The sequence below is a fragment of the Asparagus officinalis genome, unplaced genomic scaffold (genome assembly GCF_001876935.1).
Source record: "Asparagus officinalis unplaced genomic scaffold, Aspof.V1 AsparagusV1_Un8, whole genome shotgun sequence".
Taxonomy (NCBI): Eukaryota; Viridiplantae; Streptophyta; class Magnoliopsida; order Asparagales; family Asparagaceae; genus Asparagus; species Asparagus officinalis.
Window position 1 is genome coordinate 129,889 of NW_017972274.1, and position 26,096 is coordinate 155,984.

Consider the following 26,096-nt stretch of genomic DNA (forward strand, 5'->3'; position numbering starts at 1 on the left):
AAAAAAAAACTTTGAGATAAGTACTATCATGAACAGTTGTATCGTTTATTTGTTTTGAGAACTTCTGCAAAAAGCTCACTGATTGTCTTGTGAATTCATCTGAATTTTCTAATTACAAATCAAGCATATAATAATTTACATACACATCGCCAACGAGCTTACATGAACTTATTTGCACTGGTATATGTGAACAAATTTTGTTGATGCTCAATCCCGAATAAGCAGCTTGTTGTTTTTTCCCGTCTCTCTCCTGAAATTAGTCCCTTAAATCTTTCATATTTTGAATTAATCCCTCAAATCACTAAAATTGCTATCAGGTCCATCAGTTTTTAAGTTTGGAATTAGTCCCTTAAACTATTGAAATTGCTATTAGATTCCCAAATACTCGTCAGTTGTTTCAAATTAATATCCCCCAGTTGCTACTTCTACTCTTGATTGGAGGGAATAATTTGAAACGCCTTATCAAAAATTGGGGAGCTAAGAACAAATGAAATGGTTTGAGGGACTAATATTGAGATAAGTTAAGAATTAGGACAGTGAATAATAGTTTCACTATTTGTGGGAGCTACTTTTAAAATATTAAAAATGTACAAGATTAATATCGGAAAAAGCCTTAAAGATTACAAAAGAAGATAAATATAAGTTCAAATCTTGGAGGGTTTTCAATTTGAAGTTTTCACAAGATTGATAATCTTGACTCCTTGATGCAAGATCTGATACATGTGATGATCACCGAAAAATGAATAGTTTATATGTAGTACACCACATCTGGATGTGTAGATTTTCAATTTCGAAGTTCAAATTTGAACTTGCGTATATAATATTCCCATCTTGGGTATATATCTCTCAAATTAGAGGTATTTTTAATTTTGCGCTCCAAATCTTGTGAGTGTTAATTTGCCTCCAATTTGTTATTTATTTCTTCAATTTTGCAAATATTTTTTTTCGGATATTCAAATTCGGTGGGGTAAAAATTACCTTGTACCCGTTAGTTGTTGAAATTTATCATAAGATTGACGGCTAAAATGAGGAACAAACGGGGGATATTAATAATGGGCTAAATTAAAACCGTATTGAATTTGTTGGTTTATATCTAAAAAATCCTTAGACAAGAAGTGAAAGAGGTAATACAGGATAAGGTTTGGGGGGCTAAATTTCACAATTGTTGAGAATATGGGGGACCGGTTCGAAAGTATGAAGCATTAGGAGTTGGGATTCATTTTATATTTGAGTCCTTCACTCACAGCTAGTTCGCATTTTCTATAATTCGTTTCATATTGGCTACGCGAGAGAAGAGTGTTCAATTTAACATTTTTAAGTGTATATGGTAAGAGACAGTGAGCAGTGATTATTTTAATATTTTAATACTTTAATTTACTCTTTCATTCTCGTTACATGGAACATGTCATCTATTATTTCATTTTTCTTCCTTGGAGATGAATACTGCTTTTCATGTAATTTTCCTACTTTTAATAATGTTAAAATTAGGATTTTTTTTTAAATTAAGCAGTATTAACTACTTTAATCCTTATTCATTTTTCAAACATTAAGAACTTAAATATTCATCTTAACTATCTAATCTAAATGGAATTTAATTATTTTTAACCCCACGTAATAAGTTACCTAACTCCTCTCTTTAACTCTCCTTCATTAACCCCTTGCCAAACGATACAAGTGTTATGAAATTAGTTCCCTAAATCTCCATGTCTTTAAAGTAGTCCCCCCAACTTCTATATGTTTCGTTTGGCAAAGGCTCAAGTGAGGAGTTAAGAAGAGTTAACCCCTCCTTATCCTGGCAAACAAAAAATATTGCACATGGTGTAAATTAAGTAAAACCCTCATAATTTGCTAATCATGAACATTTGGCAACGAGTTAAGTAAAGGGTTAAGGGAACTTAACCCCTTCTTAACCTGCCAAACACAAAAAATCTATACAATTGTTAAAGTGAGTTAATCCTCTAGGCCCTGTTTGGCAAAGGGTTAATGAAGAGAGATTAAAGAGAAGGATTAATGTACTTAGCCCATTTGATAATCCGAAGGACTAAATTATTAACCCGTTAAATAAGTTTTATTTTAACCCTTATGATCAGTTTTAGTGTTTGGGAATAACAATGATTTTGACTATTTTCTTTATAATTAGAAGGGTTAACTCTTATTCCATCTAAATAGGAGTATTAGTAAACCCCTCATTTTGAGGGGTTAACTCATTTTAACCCCTCTAGAGGGGTTAACTTAACCCTTCTATATTTTTTATGTTTGGCAAATTATGGAGGGTTAACTCACTTTAACCTTTATATAGATTTGTTGTGTTTGGTAGGTTAAGAATGGGTTAAGTCTCCTTAACCCCTCACTTAACCCTTTGCCAAACGGTACCCTATAGTTTGCCAAACGTAAAAAATATAGAAGGGTTAAGTTAACCCTTCTAGAGGGATTAAAATGAGTTAACCCCTCAAAATGAGGGGTTTACTGATACTTCTATTAAGGAGGATTAAGAGTTAGCCCCTCTATTTATAAAGAAAATAGTGAAAATCCTCACTATTCCCAAACACTAATAATGATCACAATAGCTAAAGTAAAACTTATTTAACGGTTTAATAATTTAGTTTTTCGGGTTATCGGATGAGCTAACTATGTTAATCCTTCTCCTTAATCTCTCTTCCTTAACCCTTTGCCAAATGGGGCCTAAGGTACTGTTTGACAAAAGGGTTAAGTGGGGGGTTAAGGAAACTTAACACATTTTTAACCCGTCAAACACAAAAAATCTATACAATGGTTAAACTAATCTAACCCTTCATAATTTACCAAACACAAAAAATATAAAAGGGTTAAGCTAATCATTCTAGAGGGATTAAAATGAGTTAACCCCTTAAAATAAGGGGTTTACTAATACTCCTATTTAGAATGATTAAGAGTTAACCCTTCTAATTATATAGAAAATAGTCAAAATCATTGTTATTCTCAAACATTAAAAATGATCACAATAGCTAAAATAAAACTTATATAATGAGTTAATAATTTAGTGTTTTAGATTATCAAGTAGGTTAACTATGTTAATTATTCTTCTTAATCCCTCTTCCTTAACCCTTTACCAAACGGCGCCTAAGGGTTTCCAAATCTCTCTGAAAGGGTTAAAATGAGTTAACCATTGAAAACAAAGGATTTACAAGTCCTCTTGTTCAGATGGTTTATGAGATAACCCTTCTATTAATAAGAAAAACTGATCATATCCGATTAACGTATTTTATTACATTTTACATCCTCATTATCTAATCATTTTAATGAATAATTCTACTAATGATAACATTTTAGCTTTGGTCATACATAAATGAATAAAAGCATAAATAAATATTATTTAATGTAAAAACCCTCAAAATATCTCTCTCTATTTTTCAGAATTTTAGTAGCTCGATCATAGATCACAACCCATGAAGCCCATGAAGCAAAGAGAAAAAAAAAATCAAAAAAATAAAGCATGAAGCCCATGAAGAAAAGAGAAAAGAAAATCAAAGAAATGAAGCATGAAGCCCATGAAGCAAAGAAGCCCAAAGAGAAAAGAAAATCAAAGAAATGAAGTAAAAGCCCAAAAATCACATTTGAGCTCATTCCTAACATGAGTGTGGGTTTTTGATTTTTTTAATGAGTTATGTGGTTTTGGATTATGGAGAGGATATGGTATGAGTTTTTTGGATTGCGGTATGGGTGTAGTATGGGTTGAAATATTGTATTTTAATGATGAGGGTTGGATATTTTGGTAAATAAATAGAGGAGGGTATGAGAGGTTGAGGGTGTGAAAGTTTTGTATAAGGAGTTTACTCTTGATTGAGAAATCCTCAAACTTGTAATTCATTTTATATTTAATACAATCTTGTTCACCGGAATTTAAATTCAAGGAGAGAAAAAACCCCTTGAAATTAAGTTTCTATTTTTTTTCTTTATTTTTTATTTTCTTTTGTATTTCCTTTCGTAGCTTAGATTTATTTCTTGCTTTTAATTCATGTCTTGTAATTTCATTCATAGATTAGATTTTTCTTCTCTTGCACTATTCACCTTGAGGTTAGAACCCTCTTGGGTTTAGTTTTTATTTTTGTTTATTTTTTATTTTTTTAATTCACCTTGAGGCTAGAACCTTTTAAGGAATTACCTTTTCTTTTTTATTTTCCTTCTTTCTTGTATGATTTTATTTATTTATTCTTCTCCCCTCTAAATTAAAGTTTTATTTTGGACATAATGCAACAAACAACAAACCTCCAAAACAAACAAACGTCTCCTTTTCATTTACTTGTTTCTAACCACTCCTAATTGTCACACACAACATAAGAACTGGATCTAATTATTTCTTACAAACACCTTCCTCGTGGGATCAATAATTTTTATGCTATAACTTGATTGGTTGTGCACTTGTAACATTTGATACATGTTTTTGTTCCATCAATTTTTTGAAAACTTGATGGAATAAAAATATGTACCAAATGTTACAAGTGCACAACCAATCAAGTTATAATATAAAAAAACTTGATGGAATAAAAACATGTACCAAGTATTGCAAGTGCACAACCAATCAAGTTATAATATAAAAGGTTATCGATCCCACGAGTAAGGTGTTTGAAAGAAATAATTAGATTCGGTTCTTATGTTGTGTGTGATAATTAGGAGTGGTTAGAAACAAGTAAATGAAAAGGAGACGTTTGTTTGTTTTGGAGGTTTGTTGTTTGTTGCATTATGTCCAAAATAAAACTTTAATTTAGAGGGGAGAAGAATAAATAAATAAAATCATACAAGAAAGAAGAAAAAGAAAAAAGAAAAGGCAATTCCCTAAAAGGTTCTAGCCTCAAGGTGAATTTAAAAAAATAAAAAATAAACAAAAATAAAAACTAAACCCAAGAGGGTTCTAACCTCAAGGTGAATAGTGCAAGAGAAGAAAAATCTAATCTATAAATGAAATTACAAGACATGAATTAAAAGCAAGAAATAAATCTAAGCTACGAAAGGAAATTCAAAAGAAAGTGAAAAATAAAGAAAAAAATAGAAACTTAATTTCAAGGGGGTTTTCCTCTCCTTGAATTTAAATTCCGGTGAACAAGATTATATTAAATATAAAATAAATTACAAATTTGAGGGTTTCTCAATCAAGAGTAAACTCCTCATACAAAACTTTCACACCCTCAACCTCTCATACTCTGTTTGAGGGTTTCTCAATCAAGAGTAAACTCCTCATACAAAACTTTCACACCCTCAACCTCTCATACTCTCCTCTATTTATACACCAAAATAAACTCCTCATACAAAACTTTCACACCCTCAACCTCTCATACTCTCCTCTATTTATACACCAAAATATCCAACCCTCATAATTAAAATGTAATATTTTAACCCATACTACACCCATACCACAATCCAAAAACCCATATCATATCTATTCCTCTATAATAATATGAGGACCGAAGAATCATTATTTATGCTACAGTAAATAACACAGTGATTTATTGTAGCATTTTCAAAGAAAAATATACTGTAGCATAGGCGAGAAAATGCAGCGTTATTAAAAATTACTGTAGCACTTCATAATTTATTTGTTGTAGCAGAGGTGAGATAATGTAGCATTTTACAAAATAGTACTATAGCATTTAAAAACTCTGTAGCAATTAAAAAACGAGATTACTATATCAATAAAAAAAAAGGAAAGGTCGTGCTTCGCACGGGGCGCACACTAGTCCTATCCACAATCCAAAAACCCATACAATATCCTATCCACAATCCAAAACCCCATAACTCATAAAAAAAATCAAAAACCCACACTCATGTTACGTATGAGCTCAAATGTGATTTTTGAGCTTTTGCTTCATTTCTTTGATTTTCTTTTCTCTTTGGGCTTCTTTGTTTCATGGGCTTCATGCTTCATTTCTTTGGTTTTCTTTTCTCTTTGTTTCTTGGGCTTAATAGGCTTCATGCTTCATATCTTTGATTTTCTTTTCTCTTTGCTTCATGGGCTTCATGGGTTGTGATCTTTGAGCTTCTAAAATTCTAAAAAATAGAGAGAGGTAATTTGGGGGTTTTTACATTAAATAATATTTATTCATGCTTTTATTCATTTATGTACAACCTAAGCTAAAATGTTATTATTAGTAGAATTATTCATTAAAATGATTAGATAATGAGGATGTAAAATATAATAAAATATGTTAATCAATTACCCTCTTTAGTCCTAAACATAAAAAATGGCCAAAATGATTAAGATAAGCTAACTGAACGGATTAAAAGTTTTAACCCTTCAGATTAACAAATGTGCTATCTTTATTAAGTCTTCTCCTTAATCCCTTCTCCTTAACCTTTTGCCAAACAAGACCATAAGTTTTTTGAAATCAAGTTTAGCACTTAGCTGAAAAATATGGGGGAGTAACTTCAAAACATTTAAAGGATTTGGGTGACTATTTCAAAAATATGAAGAGTTATAGGGGGCTAATTTCAAATTTTAAAGATCAGTCCCGTAAATCTTGGGGACTATTAAAAAATATGAAGATTTAGGGGGAATAATATCAAAATATGAAAGATGTAAGGGATCAATTTCGAAAAATCCCTGCTCGAAACCCCCCACTTTTTCTTCCAAAACCCTAATTAAGCCAGGACCAATGGACGTTGCTTCTCCTTCAATCACTGTTCCAATTCTCAGTCTCACCGACATCAGTGCTCTGTAAGCTTCTCTAATTTACCTTCAGTTGGAAAAAAAATTCATACTGCAACAATTATGCTTAGTTTTCTCCATAGGATTAGAAATTCCAACAAACTCTTGTTTCATTATAAACAAGGATCAAACCCATCAACAGCCCATCTCAGATTCATCTCAAAAGTCCCAGCAAAACCAAGAAATGATCAATCTTCATTGACAATCTCTTACCTCACTAACTCGTGTGGCCTCTCTCCTCAATCTGCCCTCTCTGTTGCCAAAAAAATCCAGCTCAAAACCACTAAGAATGCTGATTCAGTCCTAAATCTCCTCAAATCCCACAGTTTCACAGATACCCAGATCACAAAACTCATCACCAAGAGCCCAGCCCTTCTCCTATCCAATGTTGAGAATACCCTAAAGCCAAAAATCGATTTTTTCACAGATACTGGTTTCTCTTCCTCTGAATTTGCAAGCCTTGCTTGCTGTGACCCAATTATATTCAGGTCAAACTTACAAAATAGAATCAAGCCCAATTTTGAGCTTATCAACTCAATTCTTGGCGACAACAAGAAGTTACTTGTTGCTTTCCGCCGATCTTCTCGTTTGTTTAGCAACGATCTCGAGACCAATTTCTTGCCCAATGTCAGAACCCTTCAATCATACGGAGTCCCTACTACCAACATTGCCAAGTTAATCACCCTTTACCCGAGGGTTCTAACGAACGAAACCAAGCAGTTTGCTACAACTGTTGAATCCATAAAGAAATTTGGGTTCAACCCGTTAACGTGCCTCTTTGTTCAAGCAGTTTACGTGGTGTCAGCAACCACCCCCTTGACATGGGAGAGTAAGTCAGCAGTGTACAAGAGTTTGGGATGGTCAGAAGGAGAGATCATCTCAGCATTCACCAAGCAACCGTTTTGCTTGCTTCTGTCGGAGAAGAAAATCAGGAAAATGGTAGATTTCTATGTCAAGAAACTTCATTGGGAGCCGTGTTTTCTCGCTGCAAATCCTAAGTTTCTTGGTTATAGTTTGGAGAAAAGGGTCCTCCCTAGGTGTTGTGTTCTTAGTGTTTTGTCGTCGAAGAGTTTGATAAGGAGATATCCTCATGTGAACCATAGAGACTTGTCGATAAATGAGTGCAAGTTCTATAATAAGTATGTGGGTAAGTATATGGATCAAGTCCCTGAGGTGATTGAGGCTTACAAGAGTAATTTAGAGTTCGTGGAATTTGATGTTTTATGTTAGAGTATGCTTCTTTATTATATCTCTCGGCTTCTTGGTAGAGTCCAAATTCTTTCTTCTGTGGATAGCTCGATGATACTGGAGGATACTTCACAAATTGCCTTGGGCTTCATACAGGTACCCTTATTGGAAGTTAGGATAGGATTATTACTTGTGTTTTACAATTTACCTCCTTAAGCTTGTCGTATGTAGTCGAACAAATGTTTTGATTTGGCATCAGAGATAACTTTCTCCACCCGTTTGTTGCTGATTTCAAATTGAGATATCTGATTATGTTGTTTATTATTAATGTGGACACCTTTTGCTTGCAAGATTGGTCTTGTTATGTTTGCCTTGTTTGTGCACTTTTGAGAGCAATATGATATATTTCATCTTCTTTATTATTTCAGTTTGGAAGATAACATTTATTCCACGAATTATGAATACCATGATGATTGATATAATAATCTAAAAATTGTAATTTTCTTTTTAGCAACTTCAAGAGTTCGATTTTGTAAGGCAGTAGAGAATGCATATTGGGGTAAAGACTATTTTGCATTTCAGGGGGATAACCTTCTTTAAGTTACTAAAGAATAATTATTATTTTTTTATGTACTGAACTTGTGTCTAATTTTTCAAGCTTACACACAATGAACAAATGTCTTTCATATCGCACTAAGGCTCGCATATCTTCGTGTCTGATTTCATATTGAGTTTCCTGTGTATGAAGCTTGTTATCAGTACTGCTGCTTTTTGGTCTCGCAGATTTGTGTATCCAATTTCTGGTGTGCAATTCGTATGTACATTGTTATTACTTACATTATAAAGAGTCTAGTTGAAGCAATTCATTCAAAAAAGCCTACATAAGTTCAAGAAATTTTGTGTTCATACTTTGAAAGGAAGCTCGCTTTCAGATGATAACATGTATGTTCATGAAGAGCTTTATTGGTTTTAGTGGTTTTATGTCTGTAGGTCACCTTTGAAAAAATACATGTGGATTCTCATGGTTTTCTACATTCTTACATTATTGAAGGGATATCACATATGTATAGTTTTCTGCACATCTCTGTTTATGTTGCTGATCAGCTGGTAATCCAATTGTGCAGGCTTCAGAAGAAGTTTTTTGTTCACTCGAAGGATTTAAAAGCATTCACTTTATCCTGTTATGCTTGGATGGATAAATCTTATTTTTTTCAAATATGCAAGTAAAGTTTTAAGAAATTTTTCTGGAACTTTTAGCATCAATTAATTGTTGAGTATGAAATATGATGCGAGCGCTGCACTCTCATGAGCATGTTTTTGGCTAAACGTGAAGTGCTACAGGCTTTCAAGTACATGTTGATAGTTGAAGATCAAACAATAAATCAGTTGGCTTTTTTGTTGCACATTGATTGTCTTATCAGTTTATGTGATAATTTTTCCAATTACAAAACGACACTATAATAATTTACACGCACTTGACAACAAGCTTGTATGAACTTATATGAGCTGGTAAAGGCATTAATAAATCATATTGCTGCTCACTTCTGAATAAGAAACTTGTTGACATTAGTCTTCAAGTCTTTCATGTTTTGAAATTAGTCCCCTCAAATCATTGAAATTGCTGTTAGGTCCTTGAATTCTTAAGTTATTTTTGTAAGTCCGTCAAACCCTTGGAATTGCTATTAGGTCCCCCAATTCTTAAAACTTGTTAGAAATTTATCTTTCCAATTGTTGCTTCTACTATTGGTTGGAGGGAATAATCTGAAACAATTTATCAGATTTGGAGGAGCTAAGAACAAATCAAATGGTTTTAGGGACTAACATTAAAACTTAAGAATGGGGGGACTTGATAGCAATTTTTGTGATTTATATGGATTAATTTTCAAAATATTAAAGATTCAAGGGATGCATCAAAAACCCTTAAAAATTACGGAAGAAGATAATTATGAATTAAAATCTCGGGGGTTTGATTTGGAATTTTCACAAAATTAATAACTTTGATCTCATAGATGCCTCATCTGATACACTTCATAATCATCTAAAATGTTGTTTATATATAGTTCACGTGAAATAGATCTCATCTAGTGGTATAAGATTATAAAAGTTCTATTCTCATAATCTCATTTCAGTTTGAATCTTTTATCACTTTGGTACGTTTTTTTAACATTTGTATACCCCAAAGTTTCAACTTTATATCACTTTGATAACCCCAACAAGAGATCATTATATTTTCTTTTAAATTTTAAGTTGTGCTTAGCAATGGGGTAAAGTAAATCTAAATGTATCACATGCTAAAGACACGACGCAAACTTTAACAGAAAATCTAAGACTAGGTATCAAAAGTGAAGGGAAATTTGAAACCTCGAAGTATCAGAATGTTGAAATGTACTTCCATGTATCAAAGTGAAACGTTGGATTCAAAGTTTGAGGTATCGAAGTGTTAAAACAATACTTTAGGGTATCAAAGTGAAAATGAAGGTAAACTTTTTGGTACCAAAGTGGGAGTAAGCTGGAAGAAATAAAATGAATGTGGCCTCTCAAAAAAAAACCCTCCCTTAGCTCCAAAAGCCAGGTGCCGTAGACGTTGCTTCTCCTTCAACTGATGCTCCTCTTCTCAGTCTCAGCGACCTCAATGCTTTGTAAGCTCCTCTAATTTCTCTTCATTGCGAATTTTTTTTCTACTGCGACGATTATGCTTAGTTTGCTTCATAGAATCAGAAACTCCTACGCGCTCTTCTTCAAGGATCAAACCCATCAGCAGCCCATCTCAGATTCATCTCAAAAACACTAGAAGAACCCATCACGGATCAATCTAATTCTTCAGTAACAATCTCTTACCTCATAAACTCATATGGCCTCTCTCCTCAATCCGCCCTCTCTGCTGCCGAAAATTCCAACTCAAAACCATTGAGGATGCTGACTCAGTCCTAAAATCTCCTCAAATCAAACGGTTTCACAAATACCCAGATGACAAAACTCATCACCAAGAGCCCAAGGGTTCTCCAATCCAGTGTTGAGAACACCCAAAGATCGATTTTTTTTGTTGATGTCAGTTTGGTGAATTTGCAGGCCTAGCTTGGTCGCACCCAATTTTACTCAGGACAAGCGCACGAAACGAACTCAAGCCCAATTTTGAGGTGCTCAGCTCTATGACTAGCAATGACAAGAGGTTAGTTGTTGCTTTACACTGTAACCCTCTTTTTGCTTACGATCAATCTTGAGATCAATTTCTTGCCCAATGTTTGCATCCTACAAGCTTATGGCGTCCCTCGTTCAAAAAGTGCCAAGTTAGTCACCCTTTTTCTAACAAATGATAACCAAGAAGTTCGCTACAGCAGTTGAATCCGTTAAGAAACTCGGGGTTCGACCCGTTAACGTGCCTCTTTCTTCGAGCAGTTTACGTGGTGTCAGCAACCACCCCCTTGACATGGGAGAGTAAGTCAGACATGTACAAGAGTTCGGGATGGTCAGAAGGAGAGATCATCTCAGCCTTCACCAAGCAAAACAGTTTGCATGTTTCTGCCAGATAAGAAGATCAGGCAGATGATAGATTTCTATGTCAAGAGACTTCGCTGGGAGTCGTGTTTTCTGGTCGCAAACCCTGAGTTTCTTGGACTTAGTTTGGAGAAGAGGAACCTCCGGTGGTGTTGTGTTCTTAGCATTGTTATCATCGAAGAGTTTGATAAGGAGATATCCATGTGTGAACAATCGAGATTTGTCAACGACTGAGAGCAAGTTCTGTAATGAGTATGTGGCCAAGTATATGGATCAAGTCCCTGAGGTGATTGAGGCTTACATTAGAATTCGTGGAATTTGAGGGTGGACCATCAATTGTGCAAGACTCATAGTTAAGTAGAGTCCAGACTCTTTCATCCTTTGCTGGTTTGATGTATAGGACTTCATACTGGAGGATACTTCACGCATTGCCTTCGGCTTCAGAAAGGTAACCTTATTTGAAGTTGGTGAATGATTATAATAGTGTCCTACAATTCAAGTCTAAGTTTGTTTTAGGTGAACGAATAAGTGTTTTGATGTGGCATCACTTCTAACTTATTTATTTAGATGAAGTTGAATTGGAATTGAGATATATGATTATGCGGCTTATTACAATACCTTTCACTTGTAAAATTGGTCCTGTTAATTTTTATGTTGTGTTTGTGATCTTCTGAGACCAATGTGCTATTTATCATCTGGCTTATTATTTCCAAGAATTGAAATAACTTGGTGATTGATATAATAATCTTAAAATTGTTTTCTTTTTAACAACTGTACAGTTCGATTTTGTAATTTAGAGAATGACATAATTGTTTTCATTAAGATAGGATCCAAAAAGTTGTATATTTTGTTTGTTATGCTCTGAATATGAACATCTATCTATCTTTACAAGACCCTTAATAATTTACGATAATTTTGCAAAATCTACGCTAGGAAAGAAGTTGCAACACAATGAGACTGTCATTCTCAGGTAACACCAACATTCCTAAGATGCACATTTAACTTCCTTGCTTTTCCATCTAGATTAAGCCAACATGGCTATAGACAGGTCTTAGGCTCAAGATCAAGGTAGAACATTTTTTTTTTTTTGCCAAAGAGTAACAATAAGCACATTGAACTATATAATTGCTATAAATTCTAAAAAGGTTAACGTGCAGCATAATAACTTGCTCACAAAAAAATCACATGTTGTGAACAATATATATGGGTGTTAACTTAGGGGAGGAACATCTCAGAATAGGAGTTCAACCAGATATATGCTTAATTTTTTAGAAATAATATAATTGTTCTTTTGTTTATATATTTTTCTTCCTTGTCCTTTATATAATTCTTCTTTATTCCGAATCATTTAGCAATGTACACCATAAACATCAGATTTAACTAATGGACATGAAATTATTTGTTCTTTTTGTGCCATTATTCTAAGCCCACAGTACCATAGTTGAAAAAAATTGCATAAACTAAAGCACTTTGTGTTAGATCTGAATATCTGAGATCTAATCCATAAAACCATGATTAATTCAAAGAGAATAAGCAACAACAATGAGAGCGGAAGCTTATACCTGAATCTATTATTTGGATTTGCACGGATCTAAATTAGGGTTTGATCTTTTAATATTGAGGGTCTCTCCTTTAGAATCTCTTTAGATGGGGATTAAGAGAATAAAGAATGTAACCCTAGATTAGAGACCATAATCTAGGGATGACAAATGGATGGTTTTGGTTGGGTTTTGGTTGGGTCATAAATGGGTGGGCATATTTATGACCACTTAACCATTTATGACCCATTTAGCACTTGCTAAATGGGTTGGTTCTCATCCACCCATTTACTAAATGGGTGGTTCATGGGTAACCCAATAACCCATTTAGTTATGATTATGATGTTTCTATATATATGTAAGTTTCAAAGATCTACTTGCAAACTTTTAGGGGTTTTTGGCAAACTTTCAGGGGGGTTTTCTGCAAACTTTCAGGGGGTTTTCTATAAACTTTTAGGGGTTTTTTGTAAACTTTCAGGGGGTTTTCTGCAAACTTTCAGGGGGTTTTCTGCAAACTTTCAGGTGGTTTTCTGCAAACTTTCAGGGGGTTTTCTGCAAACTTTCAGGGGGTTTTCTGCAAACTTTCAGGGGGTTTTCTGCAAACTTTCAGGGGATTTTTTGCAAACTTTTAGGGGGTTTTCTGCAAACTTTTAGGGGGTTTTCTGCAAACTTTCAGGGGGTTTTCTGCAAACTTTTAGGGGGTTTTCTGTAAACTTTCAGGGGTTTTTTGCAAACTTTTAGGGGGTTTTTTGCAAACTTTCAGTGGGTTTTTTACAAACTTTCAGGGGGTTTTTTGCAAACTTTCAGGGGTTTTTTGCAAAACTTTAGGGGGTTTTTTGCAAACTTTTAGGGGGTTTTTTTGCAAACTTTTAGGGGGTTTTCTGCAAACTTTTAGGAGATTTTCTACAAACTTTCAGGGGGGTTTTCTATAAATATTTCTTTCTCAATTGAATCGACTACTTCAGAAAATTAGGACAGAATTGTGAGGAAAAGAAGCAAATGATGACGGGGCTGAGCAAAAGAAGAGATGGACTCGTAACAAGTCTAGTTTACTACCTGCTCGGTTATTTACAAAAAGCCCTTACTTTGGTCATGTGACAAATTACACTTGGCCGTATACGCATATATCTCCTGCCGACGAAGAATTATGAGCGCTTACTTTTTATATTTATATATCATTGAGGGTGTTTTTTGTAATTTTTAAAAGTTTGAGGGTGTTACTTGCAAATTTGATATTTATAGGGGACTACCGAAATTTTTTAGATTTCATGTGTCATTTGCAACTTTAGAAAATTCTAAGATTGTTTTGTAGTTTTGAATTCTTGAGGGTGTTTTTTGCAATTTTTAAACTTTGAGGGTGCTTTTTGTAAATTATAAATTTACAGGGGGTTGCTAGCAATTTTTGGATTTCATGTGTCATTTGTAGGTTTTGAAATTTCAGGATGGTTTTGTAATTCTAAACTATGCAGGGTGTTTTTCTAAAAATTTAAAACTTTGAGGGTGTTAATTGTAAATTTTAAATTTATAGGTGACTATTGAAATTTTTTAGATTTCATATGTCATTTGCAAGTTTAGAAAACTCTAAGATTGTTTAGTAATTTTAAAGTCTTGAGAGTGTTTTTCTCATTTTCTACAACTTTTAAGGGTGTTTTAGCAAATTATAAAATTTCAGGGGGCTGTTGGTAATTTTTGAATTTCATGTGTCATCTGTGAGGTTAGAAAATTTTGATAGTTTTTTTTATAATTTTTAACTCTTGAGGGCGTTTTTATAATATTTTAAACTTTGAGGGTGTTTTTTGCAAATCTTAAAATTTTAAGGGGTTGTTAGTCATTTTAAGTGTTTTCTATAATTTTTAACTTTTGAAAAAAAAATTTGTAATTGTTTAAGCCTTGAGGGTGTTTTTAAAACAATATCCATCTAAACGGGTAAATGGGTGGGTAATAACCCACCCATTAATGACCCATTTATCTTTAATAGAAACTATACCCACTCATTTATGGCCCATTTAACTAAATGGGTGGGTTTGGATGGTTCATTTGGCGGGTGGGTATGGGTGGGCAATTGGTTTTGGGTTCATTTTGCCATCCCTACCATAATCCCTTATTTATAGTTGTTGTACTTTTATAATTTGGTCCATCATCAAATTATAATTACAACCTGGTATCTGCACATTTAGCCCATGACATATTTAAATACCCATTGACCTAATTACCTGATTGATCACTTTATGCGTGTCAACTGAAAGATAGCAAAACACACTGATATAACATATGTGTCCACAAATAGATTTAATTAGATTTAAATCCAACAATCTCCCACTTGGGCATCATATGTTTCCTTAAAGTGTGGATAACTTTATGAACTCAAAAATTTGCTATCATAGATAAGGGTACTTCTGAACAATCTCGTCCATTGACAATATCAATATAGGATCAAAGCAGTCTTCGTCACATTTATCGTGACTCGACTCATCAATGGTCACATATACCAATATAATCAAACGACATAGATCAATCATAGATGTGCAGCATAAAAATTACATGCAATGTGATCAGTACATGTCTATTTTTAACTGGTCCTACTTTAAACTTTAGTGAGGTCAACCTCAACATTATGTACCAGAGTGTATGAACTGAAAAACTTTATTCTGATCAGACAATACAACTTAACATAAAACACCATAATTACAAACTCCCACTAAATCATGATATCCTCAAATAATATCACACTCATATGAGCAGTATGCTCATGAAAGACCTTAAGTGGTAATCCTTTATTAAGAGGATCAGCTATCATGAAGTTTGTCCCATTGTGCTCTATGGATATCTGTCCACTCTGTACCCTTTCTTTCACAACTAGGAACTTAATATCAATATGTTTTGATTTAGTTGAGCTCATGTTGTTATTAGAATACATTACTGTAGATTTATTATCACAATATAACCTTAGTGGTATTTCCATATTTTCTAGAATGCGCAGTCCCGTGATAAAATTTTGCTACCATATTTCCTGATTGGATTCCTCATAGCAAGCTATAAATTCTGCTGTCATAGTGGAGGAAGCTACGAGTGTCTGTTTAACATTTTTCCATGATATAGCTCCTCCTGCTAATATATAAATATAGCCTGATATAGATTTTCTGCTATCTTAGCATCCAGCAAAATCAGAGTCCGAATACCCAATGACCTCTAACTGTTCTGATTTTCTGTATGTGAGCATATAATCTTTTATTTTCTGGAGATACCTCATAACCCTTTTGACTGCTATCCAATGATCCATACCAGGGCTGCTTAAGTATCTTCCTAACATCCCAATAATATACGCAATATCCGGATGCGTACATACCTAAGCATACATTAAACTTCCTACAGCCGGAGCATAAAGAATCTTCTGTATTTCCTGAATTTTAAGGTTGTCTTTAGGACACTGATTGAAACTGAACTTGTCTCCTTTAGCAACATGGGTGTCTCCTGGTCTGTAGTCTTGCATGCCAAACCTTTTAAGTACTTTATCGATATAGCTCTTTTGTGATAATCCAAGTATACCTTGAGAACGATCTCGATGTATCTAGATTCCTAATATAAAAGAGACGTCCCCAAGATCTTTCATCTCAAAATTCTTTGATAGAAATCTCTTGATTTCGTGCAACATGCCTATATCATTAGTGGCAAGCAATATGCCATCAACATACAGAACCAGAAAAATAAGCTTACTTCCACTGAACTTGTGATATACACAGTCATCAATAATATTCATCTCAAAACCGAACGAGATAATTATTTGTTGAAACTTGTAATACCATTGACGAAGAACTTGTTTGAGTCCATAGATGGATTTCCTTAATTTACAAATCATATTCTTTGGGTCTCCTGACTCAAAGTTTTCTAGTTACACCATATAAATCATCTCATCAATGTCGTCAAGAAATGCAGTCTTAATATTCATCTGATGTAACTCAAGATCATAATGAGCAACAAATGTCATGATTGTTCTGAATGAGTCTTTCGATGAAACCGGAGAGAAAATCTCTGTATAATCAATGTCTTCCTTTTGAGTAAAGCCTTTAGCTACAAGACGTGCCTTATACCTCTTCACATTACCGTTTGTATCCCGTTTGGTTTTAAAAATTCATTTACAACCAATTGGTTTTGCACCTTCTGGCAATGGGACAAGTTCCCAAACTTTATTGTCTTGCATAGACTAGTACTCTTCATTCATGGCATCAATCCACTGTTGAGAGTTAGAACTTTTCATGGCCTGAGAGAAGTTGATTGGATCATCTTCCAACATTCCATTACTTTCCTCATGTTCTTGGAGAAATATAATATAATCATCCGAAATAACATTTTTTTCTTTCTCTCGTGGATCTCCTTAATGACACTGGTTCTTGAGGTTATTGAGTTTGTTCTTCTGGAACAGGGAGTTGTTCAATATTATCATCTTGAGGTTCCGGATTTACTTCTTGAGTAACAGCAGGTATAGGAACCTGAATATTATGAAAAGTAACTGTATGGATTGGGCCTGAAGTCAATTTCTCCTCAAAATCAATGTCTCTAACCTTATTAATTTCTCCCACCCCCCAAAACTCAACATCCTCAAAAAATATTATTCCCGTCTCAAAAATATTCCTGAGTATGGGATCATAAAACTTATAGCTCCTAGAGCGTTCAAAATACCCAATAAAGTAACTGCTAACTGTTTTGGAGTCCAATTTTTTTTTATTTGACCTATAAGACCTTACCTCAGCTGGACATCTCCAAATATATAAATGCTTTAAACTGGGCTTTCGACCAGTCCAAAACTCATAAGGTATTTTAACAACTATTTTACTTGGTACTCTATTCAGAATGTAAGCTGTTGTCTTTAGTGCTTTTCTCCAGAGTGACTCTGGTAAAGAAGAATAAGCAATTATACTTCTTATCATATCCTTAGGAGTCCTGTTTCGTCTTTCAGCTACACCATTCATGCTAGATGAACCCGGCATGGTGTACTGTGGGACGATACCACATTCCTCTAGGTATCTAGTAAATGGTCCTGAATGTTGTTCACCTGAACCATCATATCTGCTATAGTACTCACCACCACGATCAGATCTAACGGTTTTAATTCTTTTGTTGAGTTGATTCTCAACTTTAGCTTTATAGGCTTTGAATATGTCCAGAGACTCAGATTTCTCTTGAATGAGATATAGGTACCTATAACGTGAGTAATCGTCTATGAATGATATAAAATATTGTTGACCATTCCAAGATGTCGTAGGGAATGGCCCACAAATATTTGTATGTATCAATTCTAAGACGTCTGAAGATCTTTTGGCACCTAATCTCTTAATTTTGGTCTGTTTTCCCTTGATACATTCAACACATACGTCGAAGTCCGAAAAATCAAGGGAATCCAAAATGCCATCAGACACAAGACGCTCAACTCTACCTTTTGATATATGATCCAAGCGCTTATGTCATAATGTTGCCGAATTCTCCTTATTTAATTTACGTTTAGTACCATGTGATTCCACGTGCAAGGATTCATTATAAGAAGTAATTATATCAAGCAAATATAGGTTATCATAAATACTCAAGTAACCGGTTCCCACAATATTTGAATTAAAAGATAAACTGAATTGACTGTTTCCGAATGAACAATGATAACCTGATTTGTCCAATACAAAAACATAAACCAAATTCCGTCTAAAAGATGGTACTACAAAAATATCTTTTAAGTTCAAATAAGAACCAGTTCCTAATAACAACCTAAAATGCCCAATTGCTTTCACATCTATCGATTGACCGTCGCCCACAAAGATGTGTCTTTCAACATCACTTGGCTTTCGATAGCTCAGGCAACCCTGCATAGAAACACTTATGTGAGTAGTAGCATCAGAGTCTAACCACCAAGTGTTTCTAGGTACCAAAGCTAAATTAACCTTAGAACAGACCAAAGTAAGGAACGTATCCTTATTAGCACACCAGGCGTGATATTTGGTACAATCCTTCTTTACGTGTCCAGGCTTGTTACAGAAGAAACAACTCTGATTATCCTTATGTTGTTTCTTCTGAACTGGACCCTTAGCGGCTTCATTATCATTATTTCTTTTCTTGCTCTTATCCTTAGAGGCATAAGCCAAATGAACACTTTCTGTCTTATCTTGTTTCAACCTGTCTTCTTCTTGCACATAGTATGAAATAAGCTCATTTAGAATCTATTTCTCCTTTTGGCAGTTATAACTGACATTGAAGTGACTGAACTGTGTAGGAAGAGATAACAAAACCAAATGTACCAATAACTCATCACAAAGATCGAGTTTAAGCGCCTTAAGTTTCGAAACAATATGAGACATTTCCATAATGTACTCCCAGATATTTCCTTTGTCCTTATACTTCATTGAAATCAAGCGAGCTAAAAGCGTGCTTGTTTCTACCTTATCATTTTTCGTAAAACGCTTCTCAATTTCTGCAATGAAATCTTTGGCCTTAGTAATCCCTTCGGATTCTATGCCCCTGAAGGTTTCCGGAACGCCGCGCTTAATGATCATTAGACTCATACGATTTGAACGCTCCCACTTCTCATACTCCTTCTTAACATAAGAAGTGCTATCCGCATTGAGAGGTTGGGGTTGCTCATTTCTTAATGCAAGGTCTAGATCCATGCATGTTGGCCTTCTTGTTTTGATGATGTTTAACAAATAATTTATTTCTAATGTTGTTTGTCTAGTATTTGCGTTTTCTTATTTATTATAGACAAACAACGTAGTTGGAGGATGGATGGATTGCGCCATAACGATCATATCAAATGGAGGTTGGTGGAATGTCGGGTTGAAGCCTTGCAATTCATAGTTAAAGATCAAGTTCAAGCTTCATCTGCATGTGTACCAAGTTGAGCTACAATGAAGATCAAGATCAAGCTTGGGTATACTTAGTTTAGATTTTATATTATGTGTGTTAAGTACTCTAAGCTCAATTATCTATACATACATATTTATTGGTTTCTTCGTATATATATAGTTATATATATATATACACACATAAGTTTTGGTTTCTATGCATATATATAGTTTTATATATATACATACATATGTTTTGGGTTTTCATGTTTATAAATATGAAATCATATATTTCATATTTACTATTGTGTTTTTGAAATCATTGCATAGAATATGCAATTTTGTGAAAATACTGTCTTATTAGTTTATAGACTTCAATATCAGTTATTTTCCAAAGTCTCAAAAATCAGCTCTAAAACCTGTTTTTCTGTAGTATTAGTTTTCGGTCGACCGCAGCGGTCGACCGCTCAATTGTTCATTTGTTTCTGGGCAGCAGAGAGTTTGTCGGTTGACCGCACCGGTCGACCGAGAGCTCGATATTTTCTTCGGTCGACCGCATCGGTCGACCGACGAAGTTCCTGCTCGATTCTCAGTCTGAGATCTGCATCACGGTCGACCGTGAATTTTTTCGGTCGACCGCCGCTCAGTCAGGTCTGTTTCAAACGGCTATTTTTGTTACCGTTGCTGGGGCTGTTTTTGTTATTTTGTTTGGGGTTTTTGGCTGAGGTTCTTGGAGGCTATAAATACCCCATTGATCTCAGTTCTCAAGAATCCAAGAGAATGAGAATGTTTTAACAAGTTTTAAACGAGTTTAAGTTTGTTTAGTTTGTTTTTGGGGTTTGCTGTTACAAAGAGGAGTTTACATTAACTATTGAAGAGTTCATCTTCAACATTTCATCATCCTCTCTTTGTGTTTATAGAGAAGTTTCCTTAACTCTATTTCCTAGCATTTCTACTATTGTATTTCATATCAATCTTATTGCTAGTTCTTATTGAGTTAAGTTTTTATTTATATCTCATTGTTACACACACCCACTTGAGCTTATTGTATTTGCATACATAGTATATTAGGGTTGTGAGAGATTGTAACATTGAGTTGTGCTTAATTGAATTCTCATCTATTGTAGAGAACAAATTTATATTTGTTACATTGTGAGATTGTAAGGTTTTCGGTGAGCTAAAAAACCGAGTGTGTTGTGAAGTTTTTGGTGAACTAGAAAACCGAGTGTGAGGAGTGACATTGATTGGTAAGCGTTGAAAACCGACACTGTGAGGTGTAAACGTTATTCGGGTGAGCGTAGAAAACCCGGTTGTGATAGTGGATTTCTCCCCGGGAGTGGGGAGCGGAGACGTAGGACGGAAGGTCCGAACCCCGTGATCATATTGCTTGTTTGTTTTGGCGTTTATTTATACTTGTGTTTATATTTCTTATCGCCATTGTCATTAGCTCATTATTTATATGATCCACTATCTAGTTCATATTGTTTACCCCTTGTGTTAGTTTTATATCCTTGCATATACATATATCATATTGTATATCTCTTTGATAGGATATATCTTGTGTTAGTTTATATATCCTTGCATAAATATATTCATCTTATAGGATATATCTCATTGTTCATATTGCTTATCCTAGCTTATATAGTTGTTATATTTCATACTTGCTAGGATAACTTATTAATTAGTTTTTATTGGCATATAATCGGATTAGATTAGCATAAGACCCTAATCACCCCCCTCTAGGGTCTAACAATACAGCCAAGAACAATTAATATGTTCTATTTCCAAACCTTCAAATTTGTCTCATTGAGCATGAGAATTGAGTTTATGTTAGCATAAATTGTTGCAGCAGATGCATTAGCTGAAATAAACAAAAGATTCTCACATTATTAACTATAATTAATAAAATTCAAATAATGACAAATCTCATCTCAAGATATCTGACACAATATTAATATCAAGTCTTTGGACAGTAATATTAACTTGTAAGTGATACATTGTTGCAATGATCAAACATTGACAATAACTCATGTCAAATAATGAAACTATTTTTGGATCGATTCATTATTCACATGTAAACCTTATAATTGTCACACGTTTATCATTGCAGATGTGTATGTAGTCTAAATAAATATTAACCTTCCTTTGGGTCAATTAAATATTTACACGAAAGTATACACACAAACATCTCACATTCCTCATGAACAATCTACACAAGAGATGTTACTTTGGCAACTTCTTGTTTTAATTAAACAATTATAGTGAGAGACAACCTTAATACCTTAGTGTCATAATATTTGAATTAAATAATTGATTAACTACCAAATTAAATTTAAATTAAATTAAATTAAATTAAATTTCCATAGCTTAAATAGGGCCTCATTGCTTAATTAGTTAAATTAAGCATACTAAAATTGGGCAAAATAGAGTTAAGTGGGCTGTGCCCTAACTCAAATTGTCTGCAGCCTTCTTCTTTCACCCGATGGAAAAGAAGAACAATAGAACGAACGCAAGGTTCGTTTGAGAATGAATGCGGGGTTCGTTTGAAGTGAGCAAGAGACTTGTCTGAGGATGAACGCGGGGTTCGACATGAGAATGAACGCGATGTTCGACTTGAGAACGGACACAAGGTTCGACTTGAGAACGAACGTGAGGTTCGACTTAAGAACGAACGCATGGTTCGTTTGAAACTTTCAAGCCTCGCCAAAAAATTGAGGTAATCACCTCCTTAATTTCCGCACGTTTTCACGCGCACGAACCCCTTGAAGTTTTAATCTGAAACCGCCGCCGCCATTGCTCCCGCACCTAAAGGTCGAAATCTTAGGGTTTCCTAACGTCTCCATCGCCGTCGGAGTCGAGAGCGAGGTTGCCAGCGACACTTCGCCGGCGAGGAGCACGGGGACCGACGACCAAACTAAAATAGATCCAAAAAATTCCTCGATTTTATTTTAAAACCAGATCCAGAATCGGAAAAACAAAGGATGACTTCTTGATCCAGATCCCAAAAAAATTTAAAACTTTACCGTTCACGGAACTTTACTGTTCATTCGTGAACAGTTCTGAGAAAAATCAGAGATTTAAGATCAAAAAACCCAATTTTAAAACTTAAACCCCTAAGAATTAATCACGGGTGGCTCTGATACCACTTGTTAGATCTGAATATCTGAGATCTAATCCATAAAATCATGATTAATTCAAAGAGAATAAACAACAACAATGAGAATGGAAGCTTATACCTGAATCCATTGTTTGGATTTGCACGGATCTGAATTAGGGTTTGATCTTCTAATCTTGAGGGTCTCTCATTTAGAATCTCTTTAGATGAAGATTAAGAGAATAGAGAATGTAACCCTATATTAGGAACCATAACCCCTTATTTATAGTTGTTGTACTTTTATAATTTGGTCCATCATCAAATTATAATTACAATCTGGTATCCGCACATTTAGCCCATGACATATTTAAATACCCATTGACCAAATTACCTGATTGATCACTTTATACGTGTCAACTGAAAGATAGCAAAACACACTGATATAACATATGTGCCCACAAATAGATTTAATTAGATTTAAATCCAACAATTTGTTCATAATATACATGACCCATCAAAAATATATGCATTGTTTTTTTGCCAATGTTGAAGTTTGTTGCTGCGTGCATAATCATACATAATCAGCTATATTTTTAATGAATAATCCTTTTATAATTATATTTATGCCACTATTTTCCACTAGTAGATCAAGCAGCTTCTCTTCCACCAATTCTCTCCTCTGAAGTGGGCAACAGCCACCTATTAACACGAGCTTGAGCTTGGTTTACCTGCACATTTATTAGGGGAAAGGGAAACTTTATTGCACAACAACAACAGTATCTTTATCCCAAACATGGGATCGGCTACATGAATTTTATTCTTTTCTTCCTCCTTATACTTCATATCATGATCCCACTAGATTTTATGTTGGTTGTTGGTTTACGAAATTCAATACGAAATTCAAACTTCTCTATCCTGATTTGGGTATACGTTGGAAATACAAGCATTAAACTGCAACACTTGACGGAGTTCAAGTACAAGACTGCTTATCTATTTCATCCAGATTTCTTTATTGCATAATTTTGAGTACTGTACTATAAAATATAAATCATCAAACAAATACATATGTTATCATAGAAAATTACCTGTTTGTGCCAATCTGTTCTCCATGTGATGAAGATAAGAACTATAGTCTGAACCGCAGTCCCCACGATCATTCCTATCCATATCCCCTACAAAATTAAATCACCTATAAACTTGATAATATCACTACAAGGTGTTCATTTAAACCCTAAATAGTTTTATTCAAGAGTTTTTGTCATAGTAGGCCCTAAATTCTATCCTAGTCATATATTAAGCTCCCGATTCTTGTAATTTACACTCCCAACTCTTCCACATTTGTCTGAAACGAGGACGTTATTTAAAATTACTTAATAGATTTGGAGGGTGTAGAATGCAAAAATGGGAATGCTATTTAAGAGAACTTAAACGATTTGAGGGTGTAAATTATGAATATGAAGATTTAGGGGGTCTAATATAAGAATAGAATAGAGGTTAGAGTTTAATATAAGAAAAAGGGTTAATAAAAACCCTTAATTTTTTAATCGGGTCAACCCGGATTAACCCGATTGACTGCCTTGACCTATATCCAATCCATTCACTATTTTTCGTCTAAACGGGTTGACCAGGTTATGGTCCATACCCGTTTATGTTCGACCTTCATCTAGCAGTGTGGGTTCGGGTCGGGTAAACCTGTCAGAATGAGTCGAAATTGCCAGACTCAGTTAATTTTACCTTTACTTGATAACCAATCACATATCCGAGCACAACACCAAGGGGAACCCCAATCAAGTAGTAAGATGCCACATTCACATAAGCCACCAAACTTTGCCACCCTGAACCAACAGCAACCCCTGTAAAATTCGAAGGAAAACAACATCAGACACATTAGTGGACATTTTTTTTGCAACTGGATTAAGTTAAGCTCTTTACAATTTACCAGAAAGAACAGGTTGAATACTGTTGAGTATTATTGAGAACGCCAGTAGAGGAGAGAGGTCGGCAACTGCCATGGCTACTTCTTGATTCTCTGTGAATACGTAGGCAAGACTGTTTCGAAACTCGAGGAATAGAACAAAGAAAACAATCCCGATGGACAACGATTCAGACACCACCACCAAGATTGAAAATTTTACGGCTTTCGCACTCCCTGCGCCAAGTTCGTTTGCCACCCGAACTCTGTAATTTCCATTGAAGTTTCATAAGGGTCATAAAAAAAATGATGGTGAAAATATTTTCGTAATAACACTCTACGTTTGCTAATTTGTTCAAATTCTAGGATTTAGGCTATTTGTATTTTGAGATACCCATGCACGATATGGATCCATCTACAGAACTTAAATCTCCCAATCTAGTATTGTATACGATGAACAATTTAAAAAGATAAAAACATATAAAGATTGGTAATTACCCTGCAGCAGCCAAGAAACCAAGAGATATCATCAATGCCCATCCATTTATGTTGATGCTGTAACACAATCAGTGTGAAATATATTAAAAAAAAAATTCTAAGTTGTCAGTTTTGAAACAGAAATTTAATGAAACCACATCATTTGTGTAATACCATATGGAAAGGGCATCAATTTCTACTTCCGCATTTTTCATGTATCCTGTTAATAATACCAGTACAGCATTGTACCAAACCTCCAAACTGCAAAAATGCAATGGTTAATAACAATAGACTCTGCACATTTTACAAACATAAATTGGATAAATATCTCAAAAGAAAGAACCCCTAAACTTCATAATTCAGTGAAGCCCTCCTGAACTTTCAGAATGGTACAAAACCCTCTGAACTACTAGAAAACCTTGTATGACAAATGTTTACGCGTAAAGTAAGTCAGTCCAAAAGAAAAAAAGTGACCTAATGCGCATGTCTTGTTCTCCTACATTAATGCTCTTCATTCAAAATTTGCGTCACAAACTTTGACTTGTCATAATCCAAACTTATTATTCTACCTGTTAATGTCGTTTTTGAGATTTCCAATTGTTCAGGAGGGTTTAGTATAATTTTGAATGCTCAGGAAGGCTTTCTTTAGTTTATAAATTTTGCGCTTACCACACCATCGCACCAGAAGACAAGGACAGTTTGATCACAGGCCACAAATCGTGGAAAGCACTCATCGAAAAGCCCTTCCAGGTGTCAGGACACCCCCCAAAGATCAAAAAACCAAACTGACCAAATATAGGAATCCAAAATGCTAATACCATTGAGCCCATTGCACCTGCTACCCCTAGGGAGAGCTTAATCACCAGTAGCCAAGAACACGATACATGGAGAA

At 34.5% G+C, this 26,096-nt stretch overlaps 1 protein-coding gene and 1 pseudogene across 3 annotated transcripts; one reads left to right on the forward strand and one right to left on the reverse strand.

The window, feature by feature from the left end:
* The first annotated feature begins 6,583 nt into the window (after window positions 1-6,583).
* Window positions 6,584-12,016, forward strand: LOC109827045. 3 transcript variants are annotated; one of them, XR_002243323.1, is made up of 4 exons: window positions 6,584-8,023; window positions 8,992-10,506; window positions 10,937-11,036; window positions 11,124-12,016. XR_002243323.1 is itself a non-coding variant. In XM_020394012.1 (1 exon), exon 1 carries the CDS (start codon window positions 6,743-6,745, stop codon window positions 7,907-7,909), a length of 1,167 nt encoding a protein of 388 aa, XP_020249601.1. In that variant the 5' UTR covers window positions 6,584-6,742; the 3' UTR covers window positions 7,910-8,289. The 3 variants fall into 3 exon arrangements, 1 of the variants encoding a protein (XP_020249601.1); XR_002243324.1 differs by having other exon boundaries at window positions 11,264-12,016; XM_020394012.1 differs by lacking the exons at window positions 8,992-10,506; window positions 10,937-11,036; window positions 11,124-12,016 and having other exon boundaries at window positions 6,584-8,289.
* Window positions 12,017-23,374: 11,358 nt separating this feature from the next.
* The window catches only part of LOC109827049, a 3,336-nt pseudogene continuing 614 nt past the window's right edge, over window positions 23,375-26,096 (reverse strand).